This window comes from Ostrea edulis, chromosome 5, assembly GCF_947568905.1.
Source record: "Ostrea edulis chromosome 5, xbOstEdul1.1, whole genome shotgun sequence".
Classification (NCBI taxonomy): domain Eukaryota; kingdom Metazoa; phylum Mollusca; class Bivalvia; order Ostreida; family Ostreidae; genus Ostrea; species Ostrea edulis.
In genome coordinates, this window is record NC_079168.1 from 32,230,427 (window position 1) to 32,253,540 (window position 23,114).

Genomic DNA, 23,114 nt, shown 5'->3' on the forward strand with positions numbered 1-23,114 from the left:
ACTTTTATTAGACTTTATCCAATTTTGAATGTCTTTACTTTACCGCAAACAGCTCACTGAGCTGCCATTGTGAACCGGAAGTACAATGTATAAAGAACAGAAGTTATAATGCAAACCTATTTTTTCTGGATTGTATTTACCATTTACCTTTGTTGTTTTAATTTTAATTGATTCTCACACCCCATGCTGCCAGGTACATGACACAAGACAAAACTGTCCATAAACACAAGCCCCTTAATTAGCTTACCCGTCCAGGTAACTTGCTGTGGGGCATGCAATTGATGTGGGTAGCTTAAATTAGCAAGTGCTTGGGAGCAATCTGAGTGACTTCTCACCTGTGAAACTGTTTTATCTGTATAAACAATGAATTAAGGGTCTAAAGGTGTGAAATTGTAAGGATAGAGACCGAAATTGTATATTACAGAGTTTTTCTACTATTAGGTTAGCCGGATGTTGAAACTTTGCTTATCAGAATAAAATATAAAGGAATATATAGAAAATGGTTCAGTGCAGCAATATTATATCAGATTGGCCGAAATATCCGAATGTGCGAAATCTGATTAAGTGAAACCCACTGTATACAATTATACCTTGTTCTTTGTATGATGTTTCATACAAAGCAGTTTGTTACTGGGCATTTTTAAGGGGGGGGGGGGACCGCTGAGTATGCATTAAAGAATTGCTGTAGTGGATATTTTTGGTTGTCTGTGCAGCTAATATTGGTGTTGTAATTCAATGTTTTAAAGATTTTTTTTTTTTTTCCAGATTGATAAAAGGCGATCGATTGTTGATGGAAGGACCCCTTTAGACGTCGCTCTAGAGAAGAACAACATTGAGGCAGCTAAATTGATTTATGCTGATATGAATAAACGGGACAATAAACGTCTTAAAACAGGCTGTGTTCCTTATCTGCTCTCCACCATTGACACAGGAAGGTGGGTGTATTTCACTTTTCTCAGACACAGGAAGGTGGGTGTATATTACATTGACACAGGAAGGTGGGTGTATTTCACATTGACACAGGAAGGTGGGTGTATTTCACATTGACACAGGAAGGTGGGTGTATTTCACTTTTCTCAGACACAGGAAGGTGGGTGTATATTACATTGACACAGGAAGGTGGGTGTATTTCACATTGACACAGGAAGATGGGTGTATTTCACATTGACACAGGAAGGTGGGTGTATTTCACATTGACACAGGAAGGTGGGTGTATTTCACTTTTCTCAGACACAGGAAGGTGGGTGTATATTACATTGACACAGGAAGGTGGGTGTATTTCACATTGACACAGGAAGATGGGTGTATTTCACATTGACACAGGAAGGTGGGTGTATTTCACATTGACACAGGAAGGTGGGTGTATTTCACATTGACACAGGAAGGTGGGTGTATTTCACATTGACACAGGAAGGTGGGTGTATTTCACATTGACACAGGAAGTTGGATGTATTTCACATTGACACAGGAAGGTGAGTGTATTTCAAAATGACACAGGAAGGTGGGTGTATTTCAAAATGACACAGGAAGGTGGGTGTATTTCAAAATGACACAGGAAGGTGGGTGTATTTCACTTTTCTCAGACACAGGAAGGTGGGTGTATTTCACTTTTCTCAGACACAGGAAGGTGGGTGTATTTCACTTTTCTCTTCATGGATACAGATATTGCACTGACATTCTGTCATAATCTCCCTCTCAGAGTAATAAATAATCAGTTCACATGTCAGATGGATTGGTGCACCATGACCTACTTTAAGGGTTTTCTATTCAGAATATGTATGATATCAATTCAGAGTGGATAATGTGCTTACAGGTCCATCAGGTGTATGTAATGTTTGCGGTACTCTTGTTTAACAAAAATAAAATGTTCATGAAATTATAAAGGATTTAGTTAATATTTTTGAAATATCATTTCTTTAGTTATTTGAACAATTCAAGAGATATATTGAGAAGTTGTTGAACAAAAGTTGACATGAATAAACATTTGCATAGTCTAGTCAATCTAGCTCAAAAATGAGCAAAACCTCAAACTAATTGCAACAGAAATGAAATTTTGATTATTCATGCAAGAAAACACATGCAAACAACATATTAAAAATCGGCTTTTGTATTTCCATGGGAAAATTGGAATTTTGGGGTAAAAGGATGTGTTTTTTCATGAAAATCGCTAAAAACTGAAAATTGAAGAAAATGTCCATTTTATGTAAGATACAGTAAGGGCTATTCCAGAAATAAATACATGGGGGGGTCGGGAGGCACCTTTTGTATATACCAAGCACCCATAAAAAAAAAAAAAATATTACCCCATGACCCATCAAATTAATAAACTCATTTTACAATGACCCATCTAATAAAAAAAAAAAACTAACCAGACCCACCACAAAAATATTTTTAAAAATGAAAACGGGACAAATCTCGCGAGGTTTTCGGGACAAACATTCTAGTCAATGACGCGGTAATGCCTGTGCGACATTGTATCACAGTAGTTCTGAAGAAACGATGTCACATCAACAATCAAAGGCATCTATGGCGGGAATGTTGGAAAGATTGGGAGTCCAAACGATGCTATTATCATGAAATGGGTATGGATATGTTTTTCCACGAATCGTTGGTCTTCTAATGGAGCCCGCGCCCGGAGGCCTCTAAATCACCATCACACTGACTGATAAATATAACGCATCGGTACCCTCGTATAAATCAACTAAGGTTTGCCTATTTTTATTAGAAAACGGAATACCTATTGGTTTCAAAATATTCCCAAAATCGATGCACTGTGAACTGTGATAATCTACAGAACAGAGTTCGCCGCCATCACGTCCAAAGGGACCCTACTAAACGCGCCTTTAATTTGAAGAGTGCCGTAATGGAAAGTTATGCGCTGCAAAGAGCGACAACTCGAATAGTTCTATGTTATTTCCGATTTCGAAAGTAGCATTTCGAAAGCACGTTTTCAATTTTCCCTCCGATGTTTTGTAACCAACACGACAAGAGCGACAATAAAAATATTCTGAAAACTCAACACCCACGTGGCACAAAATAAAACAATAGAAACTACCCACTACCCATAATAAATATTTTTTTAACAGTCCAACCACAGACCAATTAAAATATGAAAAAGTACGACCACCCACACAAAAAAATATCGTTTGCCGCCCGACCCCCCCCCCATTTGATCATTTCTGGAACAGCCCTAAAAATAAGTTTCATATCTCAAATTTCAACCTGGAAATGTTCGATTAATTTTTTTTTACAGCAGAATATATTCTTTCTTTGACTAATTTTTGGGTAAAATCTTGCTTTTTTGAATATAATTGTTAAAGGTTGAAATTTTAAGAAGAAAACCCACATTTTGTCATACATTTGAGTCTACCAATTAAAAAATTGAAGTTAGGATTTATTTTAAAAACTGCTCAACAAGTAAGATATATAGATTATTGGCAATATATATGAAAAATACCATTTTAGGTAGGAAAACCTACCTTTTTCTAGAACAAAAATAGTGAAAAACTGGAAATGATAGGAAATGACTGTTTTATAAAAGAGATGACAGTGATTTTTTAAGAATAAAACGTCCAAATCCACAACTAAATTTTCTGCACCAAAATGTAATCTTCATTTTCCAACAAAAATCATTAAAAACTGGATTTTGGAAGAAAATACTTTTTCCTGTCCATTAGGCATATATGAGTTACCACATGAAGATTTATACATTAAAATAAACTGTTAACACAAAACAAGTGCCCCTTCAAAAATGGTCTGTAAAAGATGACCTACATTTTTGCAGTTACTCCCCTTACATCGGAAGTTGGAGGCGCGCTTACCATTCCGGTCCTATGTTTCACATAAATACATGTAGTATTTTAAAACAAACAGTGTATAGTAAAGCTTACGTTACCAAATTCTTTATTAAGCTTAGTTTTAAAAGTTTGTACTACATCTATGACGAAACAAGGTTCAGTTTCTTCGATTTTATAAAGAAATCTTTAATACGTGCACTTCGTCAAGTTCTAGAGTTTGGGAAAGAGGGGGGGGGGGGGGGGTTATAGCCGTATTTGATGTTTAGTTCTATCCAAATTATTGTGCAATTAATACCGAGAATTTCAGGAGTAATCTGTTTTAAAAACAATGGACACATAGAATTAAAAGCAAAATGAATCAGGCACGCAGCATCGTAAAAAAAGGGGGGTGGAGATGTGAAGATAATTTCACAATATTACCTGAAAATTAACAAGTAAATTTTAATCCAAAGTTATAAAAATCCTTCTTGGGGGGGGGGGGGGGGGGCTAAGGTTGTTCTCTCAGTTCAATTTTACACTTCCACTGTGTACAGTTCACGACAATGCTATTTTTAAAAAAAAAAAAGAGGAGGGAGGGCAACCAATCTGTCTAAAAATCGACCTCTGTACGTAAAAATTTATCAACTTTGCATGTAATGATAAAAGGTGTAGAGCCATTATTGCTACGTGCCTGATAATTATATAAGTGATCATTTGAGTAATTGCAGTACAGTTCCGTCCATGTTTTTACAAGTACAACGGCTAGTGTCACAATTTGCCTTGCATTTACAGCGAAAAACGTTCAAAAGTTTATCTGGCGCGACTTGTAATTTAGTTTTAACGGATACAAGAATTGCTGAAAGCAGTGATAATTAAGCCCCAATTCGAAGGATCCAAATTAATCATTTCTTTAGTCCACTCTATGACTTAAAAAAATCTTGCAGTGCTCCTTTTCTGCAGCTGTAGTTAGTAGTTAGTGGCAATGACTGAACTTATAAAAATGATATTGTGTTAGACAATTCTTCACAAAGCAAATCTCCTATAAGTGTCTCTATGGTATTCCATCGTACAAAGTCGATATGACATCGACACCAGAATATATCTTTTTCTCAATGAAATCCTCATATAGGAAGGTGAAGATAACGAACAGTGATCCATCTCGTAACTCCTTTAAGCAATACAAAATAGAGAGGTGGGCAAACACGGACCCCTGGATATACCTGAAGTGGGATCAGGTGCCTATGGGCTATAAGGAGTAAGCACCCCCTGTTGACCGGTCACACCCGCCGTGAGCTCTATATCTTAATAAGGCAAACGGAGTTACCCTTATTCAATATCATTGTGCCAAAAATGGCCTAACAATCTATATGAAACAAGTCAGACAGATTTGACTCAATGATAGGTTGTATTGGCAAAGTAGATTGTTATAACGACCATACAATTCGCGAAATGCTGACTTTAAACGAAACAGTTGAAACCCCTTCACCATCAACTTGTTTGTCAGTAGCCTGCCTCCATTTAAAAACTAATCATATACAGAATTTTTACGCGATTTGTCTACATTTTGACTATACAGGACCTGTTCCGATGCCGAACATTCTTGACTTTGTGTCGCATCCTGTGAATGCATGTAGAAAGGGCAAGGATTGACAGACTTCGTTTCCTAAAAAGACGTCTGGTTTTAACAATATTCTTCACTTAGGGGAAAGATCAAAAATTCAATGTCTCACAAAAAACTAAGTTCACATAGTTTTCACCAAGAACCCCCCCCCCCCCCCCCCCCCCCCAACCCCCCTTTAAAACTTAATATGACAAATGTTGAAACTAATCGAATAACAAGAAAAGAAACGTACGATTATAAATAACACTCTGTATACCTTTTCTACTGTTTATTCACAAATGAAAGTGTACATTAAATCTATTAAATGTTCATTAATATGATTTAAATATTTTGTGGTATTCAACAGTCGCTTGTCTTTTTCCTTTTTCCACTAAAGTGTAATCGATGTCGGATGAAAGATACTTGCGGGAGTTTTTTTCCCTCCCCCTAACTAATTGAATTTAAATTTTCATCCGACATTGATTTCGTCCCTTAGGGCAGTTATGTTTATTTCAGAGTTCGTTGCTATTTCTGTGCTTTATATATAGACATTTCAAACACAATGTGCATTTTGTATGATTCTCTAAAATTTACGATAAATAACTGTATCCCATTTCCATTCTCAATGATCGTGTGCCAGCTTGTCGAGAATTCCATCGTCATCGAAAACAAGTTTTGTCTTGAATAGATGGCCGGGCGGTCTAGCGCGCTGTTCGCATGCTGCTAGGAGATGTGGTTCCGCAGGTTGTGAGCCCAAGACTAATTAGAAAGAGTAACTACTTGATTTTACATCAAATCATGATACTATGCGCAAGTGTTTACTTACATTGATTTTTATTATTTATATTATCAATGGTTTATTATCATTATTACCCATGAATGACTTCCCAAACCTGAATTTGAAAAAGAAAAGCAAAAATACTTTACTTACTTAGTTTTATTAAAGTTTTTAATACAAAACGCTTGCTCAAATGATGAAGATACAAAATAACTGAAACTTTTAACCCGAATGGCTTTCCATACTTTCTTTTTTAACAACCGTAATTCCCCCTTGTAAATTGACACTAATTCTTTAAGATTTCATTTATAATTGATTATTCATAACTTCTAAAGTAAATATTGTGTTTTATAATTAAAATTAATTCAGTAGAGGGTCAAACAAAATATTTTGAAGCTTTATTCGCGAAAGTTTCCCGGGAATGGAAGTCGGCAAAGAATATGAGATGCTGCGCAATATTGTATGTATATAGAAGGTCTTAAAATCACCTTTTTAATACAACTGTTAAGCTGTTTAATCGCGGTTTTATTACATGCACTTTAGATCGTCGTGTATAACTTTATTCCGATGACTGTCACAGTTAAGTTACTCCCCTTTACGTGTATGGCGTGCCGTAAACATCACAAATTATCGATGGTTTACTAAAACATTTAAGTCTAAATTTTAAATATTTCCCATTGTCCGATTTTGTCCGATTTTTTGTATGTTGTTAATCACGCTTTTGTTTATTAAATTCCGTCGAGTTTGTTTCTGTTGCAATTACTTTGAGGTGATTTGCTAGATTGACTAGACTATTGTTGCAACCCACAGCTGAAATGTACGCTTCTCTACCTTGGGGAGGAACATACATTTCATCCGTAGCTTGCGACGATGAAACATCTGATGGGCGTATCGTGTGCCAAGGCGGTGCACTTGATTACACATGCAACATATTCTTCATAGTTACAAACCTAAGATGTTAAGTTGTATTTTATTGCTTGATAAAAACACTGATTTTTATATCTAACATGAAAACTTGTATTTTTAAAGATAATAAATCAAATTACCATGTACGAAATATAGATTCAGTGTATAAGGAATTGATGTCAAGTTTGTACTGTGAGGAAATGCCGTTTGGCTTGTTGGATGACGGTTTTGACAGTATCTGCCATTTTTTTTGTAGCTACAACAGAGCATCACTTGGCGTTAGAGCGGTATGGAAACTGAACACTGCCCGTGGTAACAGACAGGGCAATTCTGCATTTTTGTTGGTGAGTCTTTAACACCTATCTTTAGATGGGACATATTATGATACAAGATGTCTTATACACCTATTTTTAGATGACAAAGCTTGTGATGGGCGTATTATGTAACCAACAAAAGTTTGTGATGGGCGTATTATGTACCCAACAAAAGTTTGTGACGGGCGTATTATATACCCAACAAAAGCTTGTGACGGGCGTATTATGTACCCAACAAAAGCTTGTGATGGGTGTATTGTATACATAACAAAAGCTTGTGACGGGCGTATTATGTAACCAACATAAGCTTGTGATGGGCGTATTGTATACCCAACAAAAGCTTGTGACGGCGTATTATATACCCAACAAAAGCTTGTGACGGGCGTATTATGTAACCAACAAAAGCTTGTGACGGGCGTATTATGTAACCAACAAAAGCTTGTGACGGCGTATTATGTAACCAACAAAAGCTTGTGACGGGCGTATTATGTAACCAACAAAAGCTTGTGACGGGCGTATTGTATACCTAACAAAAGCTTGTGAGGGGTGTATTGTATACCCAACAAAAGCTTGTGATGGGCGTATTGTATACCTAACAAAAGCTTGTGACGGGCTTATTATATACCCAACAAAAGCTTGTGATGGGCGTATTATATACCCAACAAAAGCTTGTGATGGGCGTATTGTATACCTAACAAAAGCTTGTGATGGGCGTATTATATACCTAACAAAAGCTTGTGATGGGCGTATTATATACCCAACAAAAGCTTGTGACGGGCATATTATGTACCCAACAAAAACTTGTGACGGGCGTATTATGTACATTACATAAGCTAGCTTATGATGGATGTATTATGTATCGTTTCCGGTATTCTTGCTAACCATTTTGAATACGGTATGCAAATGCCCGAATGTGGGTGCGAATTTTTATGCACCCAAATTAAAGGTTAAGATACAAAAAAAGTTATGGTATTTAGATAATTCAGCAAAATGAAGTCTGGCCAATTTATATGAAGTAGATCATAGAATTGAATTGTATTCAGTAATCAAGAGAGAATTTGGTCTGATTCCAGGAACTAATGCAGACTCTAGTATATAAATTGTAATTGTGATCACTTTTGTAAGGGTGGGAATATAATGGCGGATTGAAACTGTTTTCTTTAAATGACTTTATTGTGATGATGTTGATAGATAGATATATATATATCAGAATTGTATGCAAATATCCTATGTAGTTTTTTTTGTAGGATCAAGTTTTTGAATATTTTGTACTCACAGTTTTATTTTATATGCAACAGGAGAGTGAACACCCTGAATATGATTTCCGGATTAAACACTGTCTGTTGAGTGGTGTGAAAAAAGAAACCCTTACTGCTTTTGCACAGCTGACAAAGGACAATATGGTAGTTATCTCCCTGTTTAGTTTATCAGAAAACTTGGAAAATATCCGTAATTATATACATTACTCTATTGAAATGTTAATGAAGATTTTCAAAAAGAGTCAGGTTTGTTGCCTTCTTTCACAAACATGAATATCTTTAGGATAGGGAGCTGATGGAGATGATTCATCTGGCTGTTAGCCGAGGTCACTTGGAACTTTCAGCGAAACTAATGGATGATGCCTTTAAAAATGGTGGATATGGCTTCAATTTCCTGCACAGAGATGTAACTAGAACTATTTGTACTCGTTAAGTTACCTGCAAATTCTCACCATGTCACAATAGTTGGTAATGTGGTAGCTTTTCTGTTTCAGGTTTTGAATTTTACCAATGAAGATCTCAAGTCATTTGGAGGTGCTTCGGTCAGGAAAAAGCCAATTGATAATGCTATGGTGTGTATGTTAATATAGGGCATCTTCTGATTGAGATTTACACCGTTACGTTAATTGATTTACATAACGGTCTTTTGTTTGTGTGAACTCTTCGGCGATTTATAGTTGTGAGCAAAATCTTTAAAGATAGTTGAAGTTTAAATAGGATGCTGAGTTCATCGTTTTGGCCACAATATAAGATCTGATATTCTCCACATTCATTTAAGTTTTTTTTTATAAACAAAATTTCTTGATCTTTCAGAATAGTTGTATCATTGTTAATTTAACAATAATTAAATGATTTTTTTAATTCTCAACAAGTACATTTTTTTCTTCTTGATTTTCTCTAGATAACTCCCCTTCACTGTGCTTGTATAAACCCCAATGTTAAATACTTGGAGAAACTGCTTTCGATAGAACCAGATTATACCATTGACGACAAGTATGGGAGGAAGCCGATTCACTTTGCAGCAGCCTGTAAAGGAACAGGGCCCCTGGAACTGTTGCTGAAGAAGTAAGTTAAGGGGGAACAACACCTTGTCACAGATTTCCAACACCGCCACTGTATTATACATGTACTGATTGTGTAGTTTACATTCATGACAAATTTGTTTAATGTGTCATGCCTTCTTAAGAAAATCAAATTTTATCGGTGTTTAATGAGTTTGACACATGAAAATATTTCATGCACGTACAGCAAAACTTGAGAGATTTGACAGGTGTGAAGAACTGGGGAAAACAATCACTTGGGATGATAGTAGGGTCGGAATTTACAGTGATTTGTAATACACAGGTATTGGATTAGACGGTTTGATCTGTATGAAAATCTGGTCTCTTTTATTTAGAGGAGCCACGCCTAATGATGTGACGAAGAGAAAGGTTACTCCTCTACACTCTGCCTGTTACGCTGGTCGGAGTGAAAATGCTGAAATCCTTCTTAAAAAAGCTAAATCAAGTATGGATATCTGATAAATTTTCATGATTGATTTTTATGCCCTCGAGATCAAAGATCGGGGAGGGGGCATATTGTTTTTGTCCTGTGTCATTCTGTCATCTTGTTTGTAACTTTAACCTTGTTAATAACTTTTGAACAGTAGAGCTTTGATATTTCACATGAATATTCCTTATGACAAGACCTTTCCGTGGGTACCAACATTTTTGACCCTGTGACCTTGACCTTGGAGTTTTACTACTTTTTGAAAACTTTAACCTTGCTAATAACTTTTGAACAGTAAGTGCTAGAGCTTTGATATTTCACATGAGTATTCCTTGTGACAAGACCTTTCCATTGGTACTTAACCTTTTGACCTTGACATTTGACCTACTTTAAATAAATTTGACAATGGTCATAACTTCTAAATGGTAAATATTAGAGCTTTCATGTTGCACATAAGCATTTCTTACTACAAGATCTTTCTACTGGTACTAAGATATTTGTCCTTGTGACCTTGGCCATCTTTGGAATTGACCATTATCGGGGGCATTTGTGTTTCACAAATACATCTTGTTTAATTAATTTTTAGCTCACCTGAGCCAAAGGCTCAAGTGAGCTTTTCTGATCAAAATTTGTCTGTCGTCGTTGTAAACTTTTCACATTTTCGACTTTTTGAAATTTACATGAAAACTTCCTGACATAAAGCAGATTCAAGTTTGTTAAAATCATGGTCCCCGGGGTTGGATGGGGCCACAATAGGGGATCAAAATTTTACATACAAATATATAAGGAAAATCTTTAAAAATCTTCTTCTCAAGAACCACTGGGCCAGAAAAGCTGACATTTACATGAAAGCTTTCTGACATATTTCAGATTTCAGTTTGTTAAAATCATGGCCCCCAGGGGTAGGATAGGGTTACAAGGGGGGGGGGGGGGATCAAAGTTTTGCATACAAATACATGTATATAGGGAAAATCTTTAAATATGAGCCAAGGTGACTCAGGTGAGCGATATGGCCCTTGGGCCTCTTGTTTGTTTTTGATTTTATGAATTTTCTTTCTTTACCCCTCCCTATTTGTAAAAAAAAAAAAAAAGTCATCCTTTAGTTTTCAAGATCACAACAACTATCATTTGGTTTAATTCTTGTGATGTATAATACTCTTAGTGAATACGGATGATCAGCTGGTCTCTAAATGGGGAGAAGGTGGGGTGAACAGACCTACATGGGAGTCCGTTTGTCCAATACACATAGCGGCTCAGAATGGAGACCTTGTAAGTATCTAGGGTTTTACCATTTTAGGTCCTTCATCTTGAAATGAAATTATTGCTTCAGGTGAAATGATTTATAAAATAGTAATTCTGTAATGGAGGAGACAGTTGCATCTCCCTGTCCATTTGTCTGTCTGGTAGAATTTACACCCAGCAGGTAAAACATCTCGGAAGATACCTCAAGCTTGTACTTTGTAATGAGAACTGCGTGTCTGTGCTTGACATTTTAGGATGTACTGGATGTGTACTCTGTAATGAGAACTGCATGTCTGTGCTTGACATTTTAGGACGTACTGAATGTGTACTCTGTAATGAGAACTGCATGTCTGTGCTTGACATTTTAGGATGTACTGAATGTGTACTCTGTAATGAGAACTGCATGTCTGTGCTTGACATTTTAGGACGTACTGAATGTGTACTCTGTAATGAGAACTGCGTGTCTGTGCTTGACATTTTAGGATGCACTGAATGTGTACTCTGTAATGAGAACTGTGTGTCTGTGCTTGACATTTTAGGACATACTGAATGTGTACTCTGTAATGAGAACTGCATGTCTGTGCTTGACATTTTAGGACATACTGAATGTGTACTCTGTAATGAGAACTGCGTGTCTGTGCTTGACATTTTAGAACATACTGAATGTGTACTCTGTAATGAGAACTGTGTGTCTGTGCTTGACATTTTAGGATGTACTGAATGTGTACTCTGTAATGAGAACTGCGTGTCTGTGCTTGACATTTTAGGATGTACTGGATGTGCTTCTGAAATTCGGTGCCAACATCAACAAGTCCCTATCAGCTGGCAAGGACAAGTTAACTCCCTTGATGTTAGCTTCAGCTCATGGACATCTTGGTGTTGTCAGACGACTCATCGATGGGGGAGCCACAGTGGAACTTCTAGGTATGATAATGAATATCTTTGTCAGAGTATTGCATGTCGATGTCAACAGCTATTCTCTTTCATTGTACTTTCATTGTATTACGTATCGATGTCGACTATGTATGATGTGCATTTAATTACATAGTGAAGCAATCTAATGCTTTTCGTTCTTACAGACAAATACAAGCGAACAGCTCTAACACATGCAGTCATGAATGGCAATGCAAATGTGGCATCATACCTGTTGTATTTGGGTGCAGACCCTAACCGAGTGGATAGTTCGGGAAATTCTCTGGTGCATTATGCAGCAGCGTATGGATGGTATTTTGTTCTAAAGTTGCTTGTCAATGAGGGAGGAGCTAAACCCACGGTGGCCAATGACTGGCAGGTACATGTATGACTAAAACTTATAAACAGCCGATCTTTTTGAAGCAGTGATTCTGTGTCTTAATGTTATTTTTATCCCTCAGCTTACCCCAGTAGGTGTGGCTTATCTGAAGGGACACATGGGATTGGTGGATTTCTTACTAAAGATGCCTGGGGTTGATGTGAATTTTAAAAATGACACAGGTATGTGATTATGCTAAATTCTTGTTGGGTCGCCTGAGTCACTAAGGTGACCTAGTGTAATTGATAGTTATTCATTAAACAGCTGTTACTTCTCATAGTCTAAAATACAGATTTATTTAACATCTCAGAGAGTTAATGGAATATTTCTGTTTTGGTATAAGTTCTCAGTATCTCATTGAGTTTGTAATATTTCTGTTTGGTATCTCAGTGAGTTTGTGTAATGTTTCTGTTTGGTATCTCAGTGAGTTTGTGTAATATTTCTGTTTGGTATCTCAGTGAGTTTTGTGTAATATTTCTGTTTGGTATCTCAGCAAGTTTGTGTTATATTTCTGTTTGGTATCTCAGTGAGTTTGTGTTATATTTCTGTTTGGTATCTCAGTGAGTTTGTAATATTTCTGTTTGGTATCTCAGTGAGTTTGTGTAATATTTCTGTTTGGTATCTCAGTGAGTTTGTGTTATATTTCTGTTTGGTATCTCAGTGAGTTTGTAATATTTCTGTTTGGTATCTCAGTGAGTTTGTGTTATTCCAGGGCAGACCCTGATCAGTATAGCCTGCAGTAGTAAGATAGAGAAAGGGCTTCTGGAACAGGTCTCCTACATTCTGGATAAAGGGGCAGACCCTACAATTGTTGACATCGATGGGTTTAACGCTGTAAGTATTGCAAAGACAATGGTAAAGTTTTGAAGTATTCTTGTAAAAATAAACACTTTCTATCTTGGATAGACTCAGGCTTCTGTATTGGTAATTTATTTTGATCCTTGTAATGTGCAATTTTGAAAGGCAATAATTATCGTGTTTTAATGCACAGGTATTCATTGCACCATCAGTAAAATGTGATGACATTTAATTTTCAGTTGCATCATTTGTGTCACAATTCATCAAACAGCAAAGAGGTACATGTATGACCATGTAATATTTAATGAATGTAATACGTAATGTGTAATGAATGTTATATGTAATGATTATGATATATAATGCGCAATGAATATAATTCATAATTGTGAATATGAAATATGTGAATAGAATATTGTATGTAAAATTTAATACAATTCGTGATAAGTGATACTTTTGCATTTCATTTTCTCCCAGCATTTTCGAGTTAGATAATTAGTTTTATGTAAATTGAATTTACATAAAGGTTCTCTTTTTTTTTCCAGGATGATTCTGTTAACATTGCTAAACTGCTGATGAAAGCAGGATGTAACCTCAAAGCAAAAACTAACAACAATCAAACGGCTGTGATGTTGGCCCTCGCGAAGGTGAGGTATCTATACTCTGGTGGAAATTTACTGGCCTGAAAAAAAAATAATGCATAGATGTAGCACAAAGGGAAGTGTCACAAGGTCATTTAGAAAAGATAAAGGTCACAAGGTCATTTAGAAAAGATAAAGGTCACAAGGTCATTTAAAAAAGATAAAAGTCACAAGGTCATTTAAAAAAGATAAAAGTCACAAGGTCATTTAGAAAAGATAAAAAGTTGGGGACTGATGAAATGAAATATTTTTGTTGGAATCATAGCTGTAATGCATGGACTGTATCTCATATCCAATATGTCAGAAGGTGGGAGTATGACGTGGCTTCATAATCACCCAGTGTCATGTTTTATGTCCAATTTCCAGGACAACCTGAAAATGTGTTATTATAATTTATTACACAACTGTACCATTTCCGAGTTCATAATGCGGGTTCGGAAAAACGATATGAACTCGTTGAACAGGTTAATAATTATACAAATCATGTAGGTCAATCACATGTATTCATGCGCCACGTAAACAAAACAACGTGACATCCTTTGAAGTTGGTGACTGTTAAAATTGACTGTTGGGGGAATGCAATTGTAACCAAAGTTGTTCCAAGATGAGTTTGTTTTTTATGAAGTGAAATAAGCAGCATTGACTTTCAAGCAGAACTATCAAGCGACGGGCTAAGTTTAATTCCCCAAATGGTGACGGAGCAGATGATGTTAAACAATAACAACATGAAAATGCAAAATTGTGTGTACCGACATAGATACAAAATTGTCAACTTTCTAGTTTTACTACAAACATTATTCAAGTCTATCATAATTATTCCTGTTTCATTTGTTGTAATATAATGACATCACTTCATATTAAGATTTAAAGATTAAAATTTCAATTTAGCTATCACGTTGATGTATTTATCTTTAGATCTTATTTCTTGTATTCAAGGACATTTTTCAGACGATGCATTGAGGTCAGGCTGACCTCGAAATGAAAACAATCACATGAAATGGAAAGTAACTAAAACATGCGTTTATTGATAGTTGTGTGATAAATTAAATCTTGCACTCATGTGTATGGCATATATGAAATTCGTTACTGGGTTTAATTATATCGCTCACCAAGGCTCAGGAAATATTAAAACGGCAACTCATTTCATAAATTTCATATGCCATAAGCACTCGTTCAAGATGCTCTATTTACTTTATGCCTGATTTCCATGACCACCAGATATGTCATGACAATCATTCATTGTCTGATTTTTGAGACAACTGGATGCATCATGATCATTGTTCAAGGTCATGTTTAGTGGGTATAAGATTACTTATACTGACACATCATGTAGACTGTATTTAGTAAAGTTTTAAATTAAGGGGTACCCATGAATAGTGATTTCATAATGTCTCACTTTATCACAGGTAAACACAAAGTTAGTGAAGTTTTTGATAGAGGAAGGGGGAACAATCACGACGGAGAAGAATGACAAGGGACAGAACTCTTTGCACTTGTTGACGATGCACTGTACTAGCTTGGAGCTGGCATCTCTTCTGAGGACTTTTCATAAAGAAGTGAGTTATTCAGTAATTACGAATGTCTTCAACTCGATTCAGCATGCCCCTATGACACTCGTAATTTAACCATTATTGGAAGAAAGCTGTGAAACATATATTTGCTTACTTAGAAGAATCAAAGAATCAAATTTGATCCTCTACCTTTTCTAAACAAATGCATAAAGATTTGCATCCCTATTGGTTTTTTATGCCAAAATCAATAGAAATTCCAAAATACTTTGTGAAACAAATTCCAGTTACACAAAAATACCAAGGATGTTTGTAGAATGCTGTAATAGATGTATGCTTTGTTGTGAGAGAATGTCCTGCTTTGTTGGTAGAGAATGCCCTGCTTTGTTGTGAGAGAATGTCCTGCTTTGTTGTGAGAGAATGCCCTGCTTTGTTGTGAGAGAATACCCTGCTTTGTTGTGAGAGAATGTCCTGCTTTGTTGTGAGAGAATGCCCTGCTTTGTTGTGAGAGAATGCCCCGCTTTGTTGTGAGAGAATGTCCTGCATTGTTGTGAGAGAATACCCTGCTCTGTTGTGAGAGAATGTCCTGCTCTGTTGTGAGAGAATGTCCTGCTCTGTTGTGAGAGAATGTCCTGCTTTGTTGTGAGAGAATGTCCTGCTTTGTTAGAGAATGCCCTGCTTTGTTGTGAGAGAATACCCTGCTTTGTTGTGAGAGAATGTCCTGCTCTGTTGTGAGAGAATGTCCTGCTTTGTTGTGAGAGAATGTCCTGCTTTGTTGTGAGAGAATGCCCTGCTTTGTTGTTAGAGAATGTCCTGCTTTGTTGTGAGAGAATGTCCTGCTTTGTTGTGAGAGAATGCCCTGCTTTGTTGTTAGAGAATGTCCTGCTTTGTTGTTAGAGAATGTCCTGCTTTGTTGTGAGAGAATGTCCTGCTTTGTTGTGAGAGAATGCCCTGCTTTGTTGTGAGAGAATGCCCTGCTTTGTTGTGAGAGAATGTCCTGCTTTGCAAACAAAATATGGTAACATTTGTTAGTGTGTGTTACCTAGCAAGCAAGAGTAAGAAACCACTGCACTGAGGGAGGGGAGGTCATCAAACTCTCATGGCAAGTTGTCATATTCTATTGATTATAAAGGTCAAGGCTATTGATTGCAATTGTGGTGGGCAGAATATGCATTCAAAGCCATAGGATTAGTGCCGTCAGGTTTTTAGAAAACATCCTCACCTCTGTAGGGGCGCTGGAAAGTTCAGAATATGGATTATAGATTTAAATTCATGATACCGGTTTGTGCCAAATTTCCAAATCTTTATCTCTGTATCAACAAGGTACTGAGTGAATGATGTGGCCTGTGAGTCTATTTTGCGTGAATGCAGATATATGTATTCAACTATCAATAAAACTTGTTGGTGCTATAGTGAATCTAACATTACCCTGTTTGATATACACTTCAGGCTTCCAAGAATGATGTGAAAGAAAATGGCATTGATGACAGAATGGATGGCGTGAAGAATGCCCCCACCACCAAAGTGCCTAGTCTGAAGAAACAGTCGTCTTTCCAGTCGGCCTTGGGCGTTCTCCAACAGATGGTCAACGAGTATGATGATCAAGGCTTCACCCCACTCCTCCTGGCCTGTGAGAAGTACAAGGACTACATGAAAGAACGCAGGCATGATGTAAGTGTAATTATGTGAACTATGCCTGTTTTATGCACTGTGAATCGTGTTGGTTTTATCGTGAACCATTCAAGTTCTATCATGGGCAGTGAACCTGTGTAAATTTTATTATGGGCTGTGAACTGTTTTATTATGGGCTGTGAACTTGTGTAAATTTTATCATGGGCTGTGAACCCGTGTAAATTTTATCATGTGCTGTGAACCTGTGTAAATTTTATCAAGGGCTGTAAACCCGCGTTAATTTTATAATAAACTGTGCAGTGGGTCATATTAAGGTATTGACTTGTCCATCTATTAATTTTATTGAATGGAATTTATACTCAAATCGTGTCAAGATCATATCTTGCACACTGAAGCCTAGGACTATCAAACTTGGGCAATTGATGGATTCGGGGGGGGGATCTCTCTTTCAAATATTATGGCTATACATAGTCAAATCATGTCCAGATCAGAATATCTTGCACTGAAGTCTAGGACCATCAAACTTACATGTAGGTCAGTTGGGGGGGGGGGGGGGGGGGGGGATGATCCTCAACCCAAATGTAGGTCTATGTGACCTCATTTTAAAGAGTTTTAATGGGTATACAAAGGGAAATAGCCACACCTGGTCAACTGCTGGGTCTTTGGTGGAAGGTGTGTCTTGAGATGCAAACATAATTAGATATGCATCATGTACAATGCAATGCCAAACGGGCGTATCATGTACCCCCGTGGCACACTGTATTATCATGTGCCATGAACCATTAGTTTTTCTCATCTGTTGTTAACCATGTTCATGTAAGTTTTATCATTTATACTATATTTATGCCCCCCTTTGAAAAAGAGGGGGCATATTGTTTTGCACCTGTCGGTCGGTCGGTATGTCGGTCGGTCTGTAGACCATGTGTTGTCCGCTCAATATCTTGAGAACCTTTCACTTGATGATAATGATATTTCATATGTGGGTTAGTTATGAGTAGAAGAGGATCCCTGTTGTTTTTCAGGTCAAAAGGTCAAAGGTCAAGGGTCAATCTACTCTGGACATAGGAATATAATGTCCGCTCAATATCTTGAGAACCCTTTGTTTGAAAGACATCAAACTTGGCACACTGGTACATCCTAAGGAGTAGATGACCCCTATTGATTTTGAGGTCATATGGTCAAAGGTCAAGGGTCAAACTGGGCATAGGAATATACTGACCATTCAATGTCTAGAGAACCCTTTGCTTGACAGACATCAAACTTGGTACGCCAGTACATTTTCAGAAGAAGATGACCCCCATTGATTTTGAGGTCACATGGTCAAAGGTCAAGGGTCAAACTGGACATAGGAATATACTGTCCGTTAAATATCTCGAGAACCCTTTGCTTGACAGACATCAAACTTGATACACTGGTACATCTTCAAGAGAAGATGACCCCTATTGATTTTGAGGTCACATGGTCAAAGGTCAAGGGTCAAACTTGACATGGGAATATAATGTCTGCTCAGTATCTCGAGAAGCCTTTTCTTGACAGACATCAAACTTAGTACACTGATACGACTTCAGGAGAAGATGACCACTATTGATTTTGAGGTCACAGGGTCAAAGGTCAAGGGTCACACTAGACAGGAATATACTGTCCGTTCAATATTTTGAGAACCCTTCGCTTGACAGACATCAAACTTGGTACACTGGTACATCTTCAGGAGAAAATGACCCCTATTTATTTTGAGGTCACATGTTTAAAGGTCAAGGGTCAAACTGGACATAGGAATATACTGTCCGTTCAATATCTTGAGAACCCTTTGCTTGACAGACATCAAACGTGGTACACTGGTATGTCTTCAGGAGAAGACGACCCCTATTGATTTTCAGATCACATGGTCAAAGGTCAAGGGTCAAACTGGACATTGGAATATACTGTCTGCTCCATATCTTGAGAACCCTTTGCTTGACAAACATTAAACTTAGTACACTGGTACATCTTCAGGAGAAGATGACACCTATTGATTTTGAGGTTGCGTGGTCAAAGGTCAAGGGTTAAACTGTACATGGGAATATACTGTCCGCTCAATATCTTGAGAACTCTTTGCTTGACAGACATCAAACTTGGTACACTGGTACATCTTCAGGAGAAGATGACTACTAATTATTTTATGGTCACATGGTCAAAAGTCAAGGGTCAAATTGGACATAGGAATATACTGTCCGTTCAATATCTTGAGAACCCTTTGCTTGACAGACATCAAACTTGGTACACTGGTACATCTTCAGGAGTTGATGACCCCTATTGATTTTTAGGTCACATGGTCAATCCACTCTTGACATAGGAAGATATTGTCTGCTCAATATTTTGAATTGATGATACTACTCTCAATTAAATAATGTGTGTGTGTATTACCCTTTTCAATTTTGCACCATGGGGGGCATATGTGTTTTACAAACATCTCTTGTTTACTTAAAATTCATGTTAAAAGACAGGATTGATAAATTAGAAAAATAATGATGTAAACATTTTATACCCCCATGATCTGAGACTGAGTTACATATACTTTTTGGTCTGTCTGTATTCTCTGTTTGTTTGTCCGCAAAAAAATTAACATTGCCCGTAACTTTTGAATGAATGGTGATGGGGGTTTCATATTTCACATGATTTGTCCGTATAAACTTTAACCTTGCCCGTAACTTTTGAATGAATGGTGATAGGCTTTCATATTTCACATGATTGTGTAATCCTTGTGACAAGACTTTTTTTTTTTTTTTGGTACCACAATTACTTTGCTGCCGTATGGGGGCATCAGTGTTTCCCAAATGTATCTTGTTTCTTTCTCTCTTTTTTTCTCAGAGAAATCAAGATGGAGTCCAGTACTGCTTGGATTACATAAAGACACTTATTGAAATCACTAAGGTGAAATGTAACCAGTGTGTGAAAGAAAAAGAAAAAGACAAAGGAAAATATGGTAACTATGTATACTGCATTTTTTCCCCGTATACGTGTGACTCTTGATCTCGAGAAGTGAAATTGGGGTCCTGTAAAACGTATCTCATTGTTTTCCACTCTTGATGTAGTGGTACCTAGTGCTTACTCGCCATCACACAAGCGTATAATTATTTCCACTTGTTCCTTACCTGGATAATTGTGAATTCCTGTGGCTAGCTTGGGTGTGTTCATTAGGCACATATAATGGGGACACATCACTTGTGATGCCTTATGGGATGGATAGTTAATTGTTTAATTGGTCAATTTAACCTTTCACCTGTGCCTTGTGTAAAGTCTTTCATCGGTATTGGCACTTTCAGAGTCATTTACATTTTAAGAACATCTTGTTTTATACTGTTGCTGAGGGGCGAGTGATGCCTTTGATTAATACTGAGGTTACTGATAAGGCCTGTAGGCCTCTTGTGTAGATAATAAGTAAATCATCTAACTTACAATCGCCAAAATTGTTGACACTTTTAAAAGGTGTGTGGAACATTGGATATGTGGAATGTGTGTTTTGACCTTTTGGTAAATATTATAGGTCTGTACACCCCGGGACATTTTATGGTCCAGGCAGCAGCGAAGTGGGATAAGGAGGGAAAGGGTATGAAATACTTCTTGTCACAGAAACTAAACTTAGAGAGTGCAGACACCGATGGAAAGACCCCTCTCGCTCTGGCTGTCACCCATAACTTACTGGAAATTGTAAAAATGTTGGTAAGTGTTCCGTAAGGAAGAAAGCTGGCTGGAAATCGCCAGAATGTCAACAATGTGTGGTGTACATAGACAACTGATGAATATAGGGGTAGTTTTAGGTCACTTTGTCAGAGAAACTGAAGGGGGGGGGGGGGTATCATCTTTGAATTAACTTGTGGTTATTTCATTAAAGGAAAATGTTTATTTACAAGATTTCCACTCTGAAATTGTTGATAAATCGCATCATTTTGTTTCGTAGGTAGATGAAGATGTTGATAAATTGCATCGTTTTGTTTCGTAGGGAGATGAAGATGTTGATAAATCGCATGATTTTGTATTTTAGATAGACGCAGGAGCAAAGGCTGATACAGATTATTATGTAAACAAAGAGAAAGGGACCACAGTGAGCGTGGTTAATACAGTAGCACTGTAAGTGATGGATACACCAGGGCTGTGGATTGTAGCGGCTAGCCTCGGGGCTAGGTATGGTGGCTGATTTGTGCCATTTTACACGTTATCGTCTTTTTTGTTATTTCGAGGTGAAACAACAACATTCCAAAATAACGAAAGACGACAAAATGATTATAATATTAGCTACTTTTTGCATCAAAATTACAAAACGATGACAAATTGTAAAATGACACAAATCGGCCACCATACCTAGGCTAGCTGCTACGATGTTGAACGCAACCCAAGAATGTTGTAAACAAAGGCCCTGTTGGACTGTCAAACTTCCAACATTCATTGGGAGACTGTTAGTTAGAATGTGTCATTGTTTTTACAGAAGCGGATCAGAGGAAATGTTGAAATGTTTGTTAGCCGCCGCTGGGAATGTTTCAACCTTTCAAAACACTGATACCAAGAGATCCCCGTTACATGAGCTGGCTATTAGGAAAGGTGAGTGTTTATCTGTGGGAGATTAACAATATTTACAGTCAATTCTTATAAAAGTGTGCGGTTCTATGAATATGTATTGCGTGTGTAAATTCTGGGCTAGTAGATGTCGGTTTTAGACATCTTTCAGAGTTGGACTTGGATACTTACAATGTACATGATATTTCATTGAGATAAATGAGCGCTATAGGATGAGGAATTTTTTACAGGTTCTTCAGGTACGTCCATATCACAAAAGTTGAACATGTGTGAAGCACTGCTGAAGACTGGAGCGTCTGTGAATGCCACGGATAAGTGGAACAGAACCCCTCTACACTACAGTGTCAGCTCCAACCCCGGCACAGCTGATGCCAGCACAGCATTAGAAGAGTTCCTCATAGATAACAAAGCAGATCTCTTCCTCAAGTGCAGTCTGGGTAGAACCCCACTTCACTACACTTTTGACAAAGTGGACAGGTAAATATTCTGTTTTCAGTTCACTGGCACTGACAGCTCGGGTGAGCTTTTCCGATCAAAATTTGACGGTAGTCTGTACTATACATTTAAATATATGCATATCAAATCAAACTTTTCACATTTTTCACTTCTTTTCAAGAACCACAATGCCAATTTCAACCAAACTTGGTACAATCCTTTCCAAGGATGATTAAGAAATACCAAAAATGAAGTAGGATGTTTTTAAAAAAAAAAAGGTTTTATATAGAGCCACATAACTTGAATTGCCAAGACTTGTATGAAAATTGCCTAATGTGAGGTTAAGATTTTTGTAAGCCATGGTCTTTGAAGCCAGGGTGGTGCTGCGGTGGTGGTTCAAAGTTCCACATGTACATTGTAATATATTTGAAAATGCTCTTAAGATCTTTTCCTGTACCTGCCACGGTGGCCGAGAGGTTAGAGTGTTCGCCCCGCATGCGGAAGGCCAAGGTTCGAATCCCGGCCGCGACATATGTTAAGTCGTTAAAACAGGTAGTGACAGTTTCATCGCCAAACACTCGGCATCAGGTGTGAATGTCAAGGGTCCTCAGAGATGACCTTAAAAACGGGTGTCGCAGTAGGTGTTGCACGCTAAAGAACCCTCACTGCTCAAAGGCCGTAAGCACCGAGCAAAGGCCTAAATTTGAAGCCCTTCACCAGTCTTGGTAACATCTCCATATGAGTGAAAAATTCTCTCAAGAGACTTTAAGCAACATACAATCAATCAATCTTTTCCTGTATAATATACCAGTCTCCTGATGTAGAGCACATTCAACCGTTCACAAAGGTACAATATACCAGCCTCTTAATGTAGAGCACATTCAACCGTTCAGAGTGG

General features: G+C 37.4%; 1 protein-coding gene across 1 annotated transcript in view; it reads left to right on the forward strand.

Moving 5' to 3' along the window:
* Window positions 1-504: 504 nt before the first annotated feature.
* Window positions 505-23,114, forward strand: part of LOC125651219 (poly [ADP-ribose] polymerase tankyrase-like) — a 59,544-nt gene continuing 36,934 nt past the window's right edge. Inside the window, exons 1-21 of the mRNA XM_056165803.1 lie at window positions 505-935; window positions 7,317-7,404; window positions 8,673-8,777; window positions 8,917-9,039; window positions 9,128-9,205; window positions 9,535-9,698; window positions 10,030-10,139; window positions 11,284-11,390; window positions 12,131-12,287; window positions 12,443-12,654; window positions 12,737-12,836; window positions 13,367-13,488; window positions 13,692-13,730; window positions 13,995-14,096; window positions 15,497-15,646; window positions 17,048-17,269; window positions 20,078-20,192; window positions 20,754-20,929; window positions 21,252-21,337; window positions 21,693-21,805; window positions 22,012-22,258. Coding sequence (XP_056021778.1) covers window positions 862-935; window positions 7,317-7,404; window positions 8,673-8,777; window positions 8,917-9,039; window positions 9,128-9,205; window positions 9,535-9,698; window positions 10,030-10,139; window positions 11,284-11,390; window positions 12,131-12,287; window positions 12,443-12,654; window positions 12,737-12,836; window positions 13,367-13,488; window positions 13,692-13,730; window positions 13,995-14,096; window positions 15,497-15,646; window positions 17,048-17,269; window positions 20,078-20,192; window positions 20,754-20,929; window positions 21,252-21,337; window positions 21,693-21,805; window positions 22,012-22,258 — 2,690 coding nt within the window. The 5' untranslated portion in view covers window positions 505-861. The remainder of the gene's footprint in view (window positions 936-7,316; window positions 7,405-8,672; window positions 8,778-8,916; window positions 9,040-9,127; window positions 9,206-9,534; window positions 9,699-10,029; window positions 10,140-11,283; window positions 11,391-12,130; window positions 12,288-12,442; window positions 12,655-12,736; window positions 12,837-13,366; window positions 13,489-13,691; window positions 13,731-13,994; window positions 14,097-15,496; window positions 15,647-17,047; window positions 17,270-20,077; window positions 20,193-20,753; window positions 20,930-21,251; window positions 21,338-21,692; window positions 21,806-22,011; window positions 22,259-23,114) is intronic.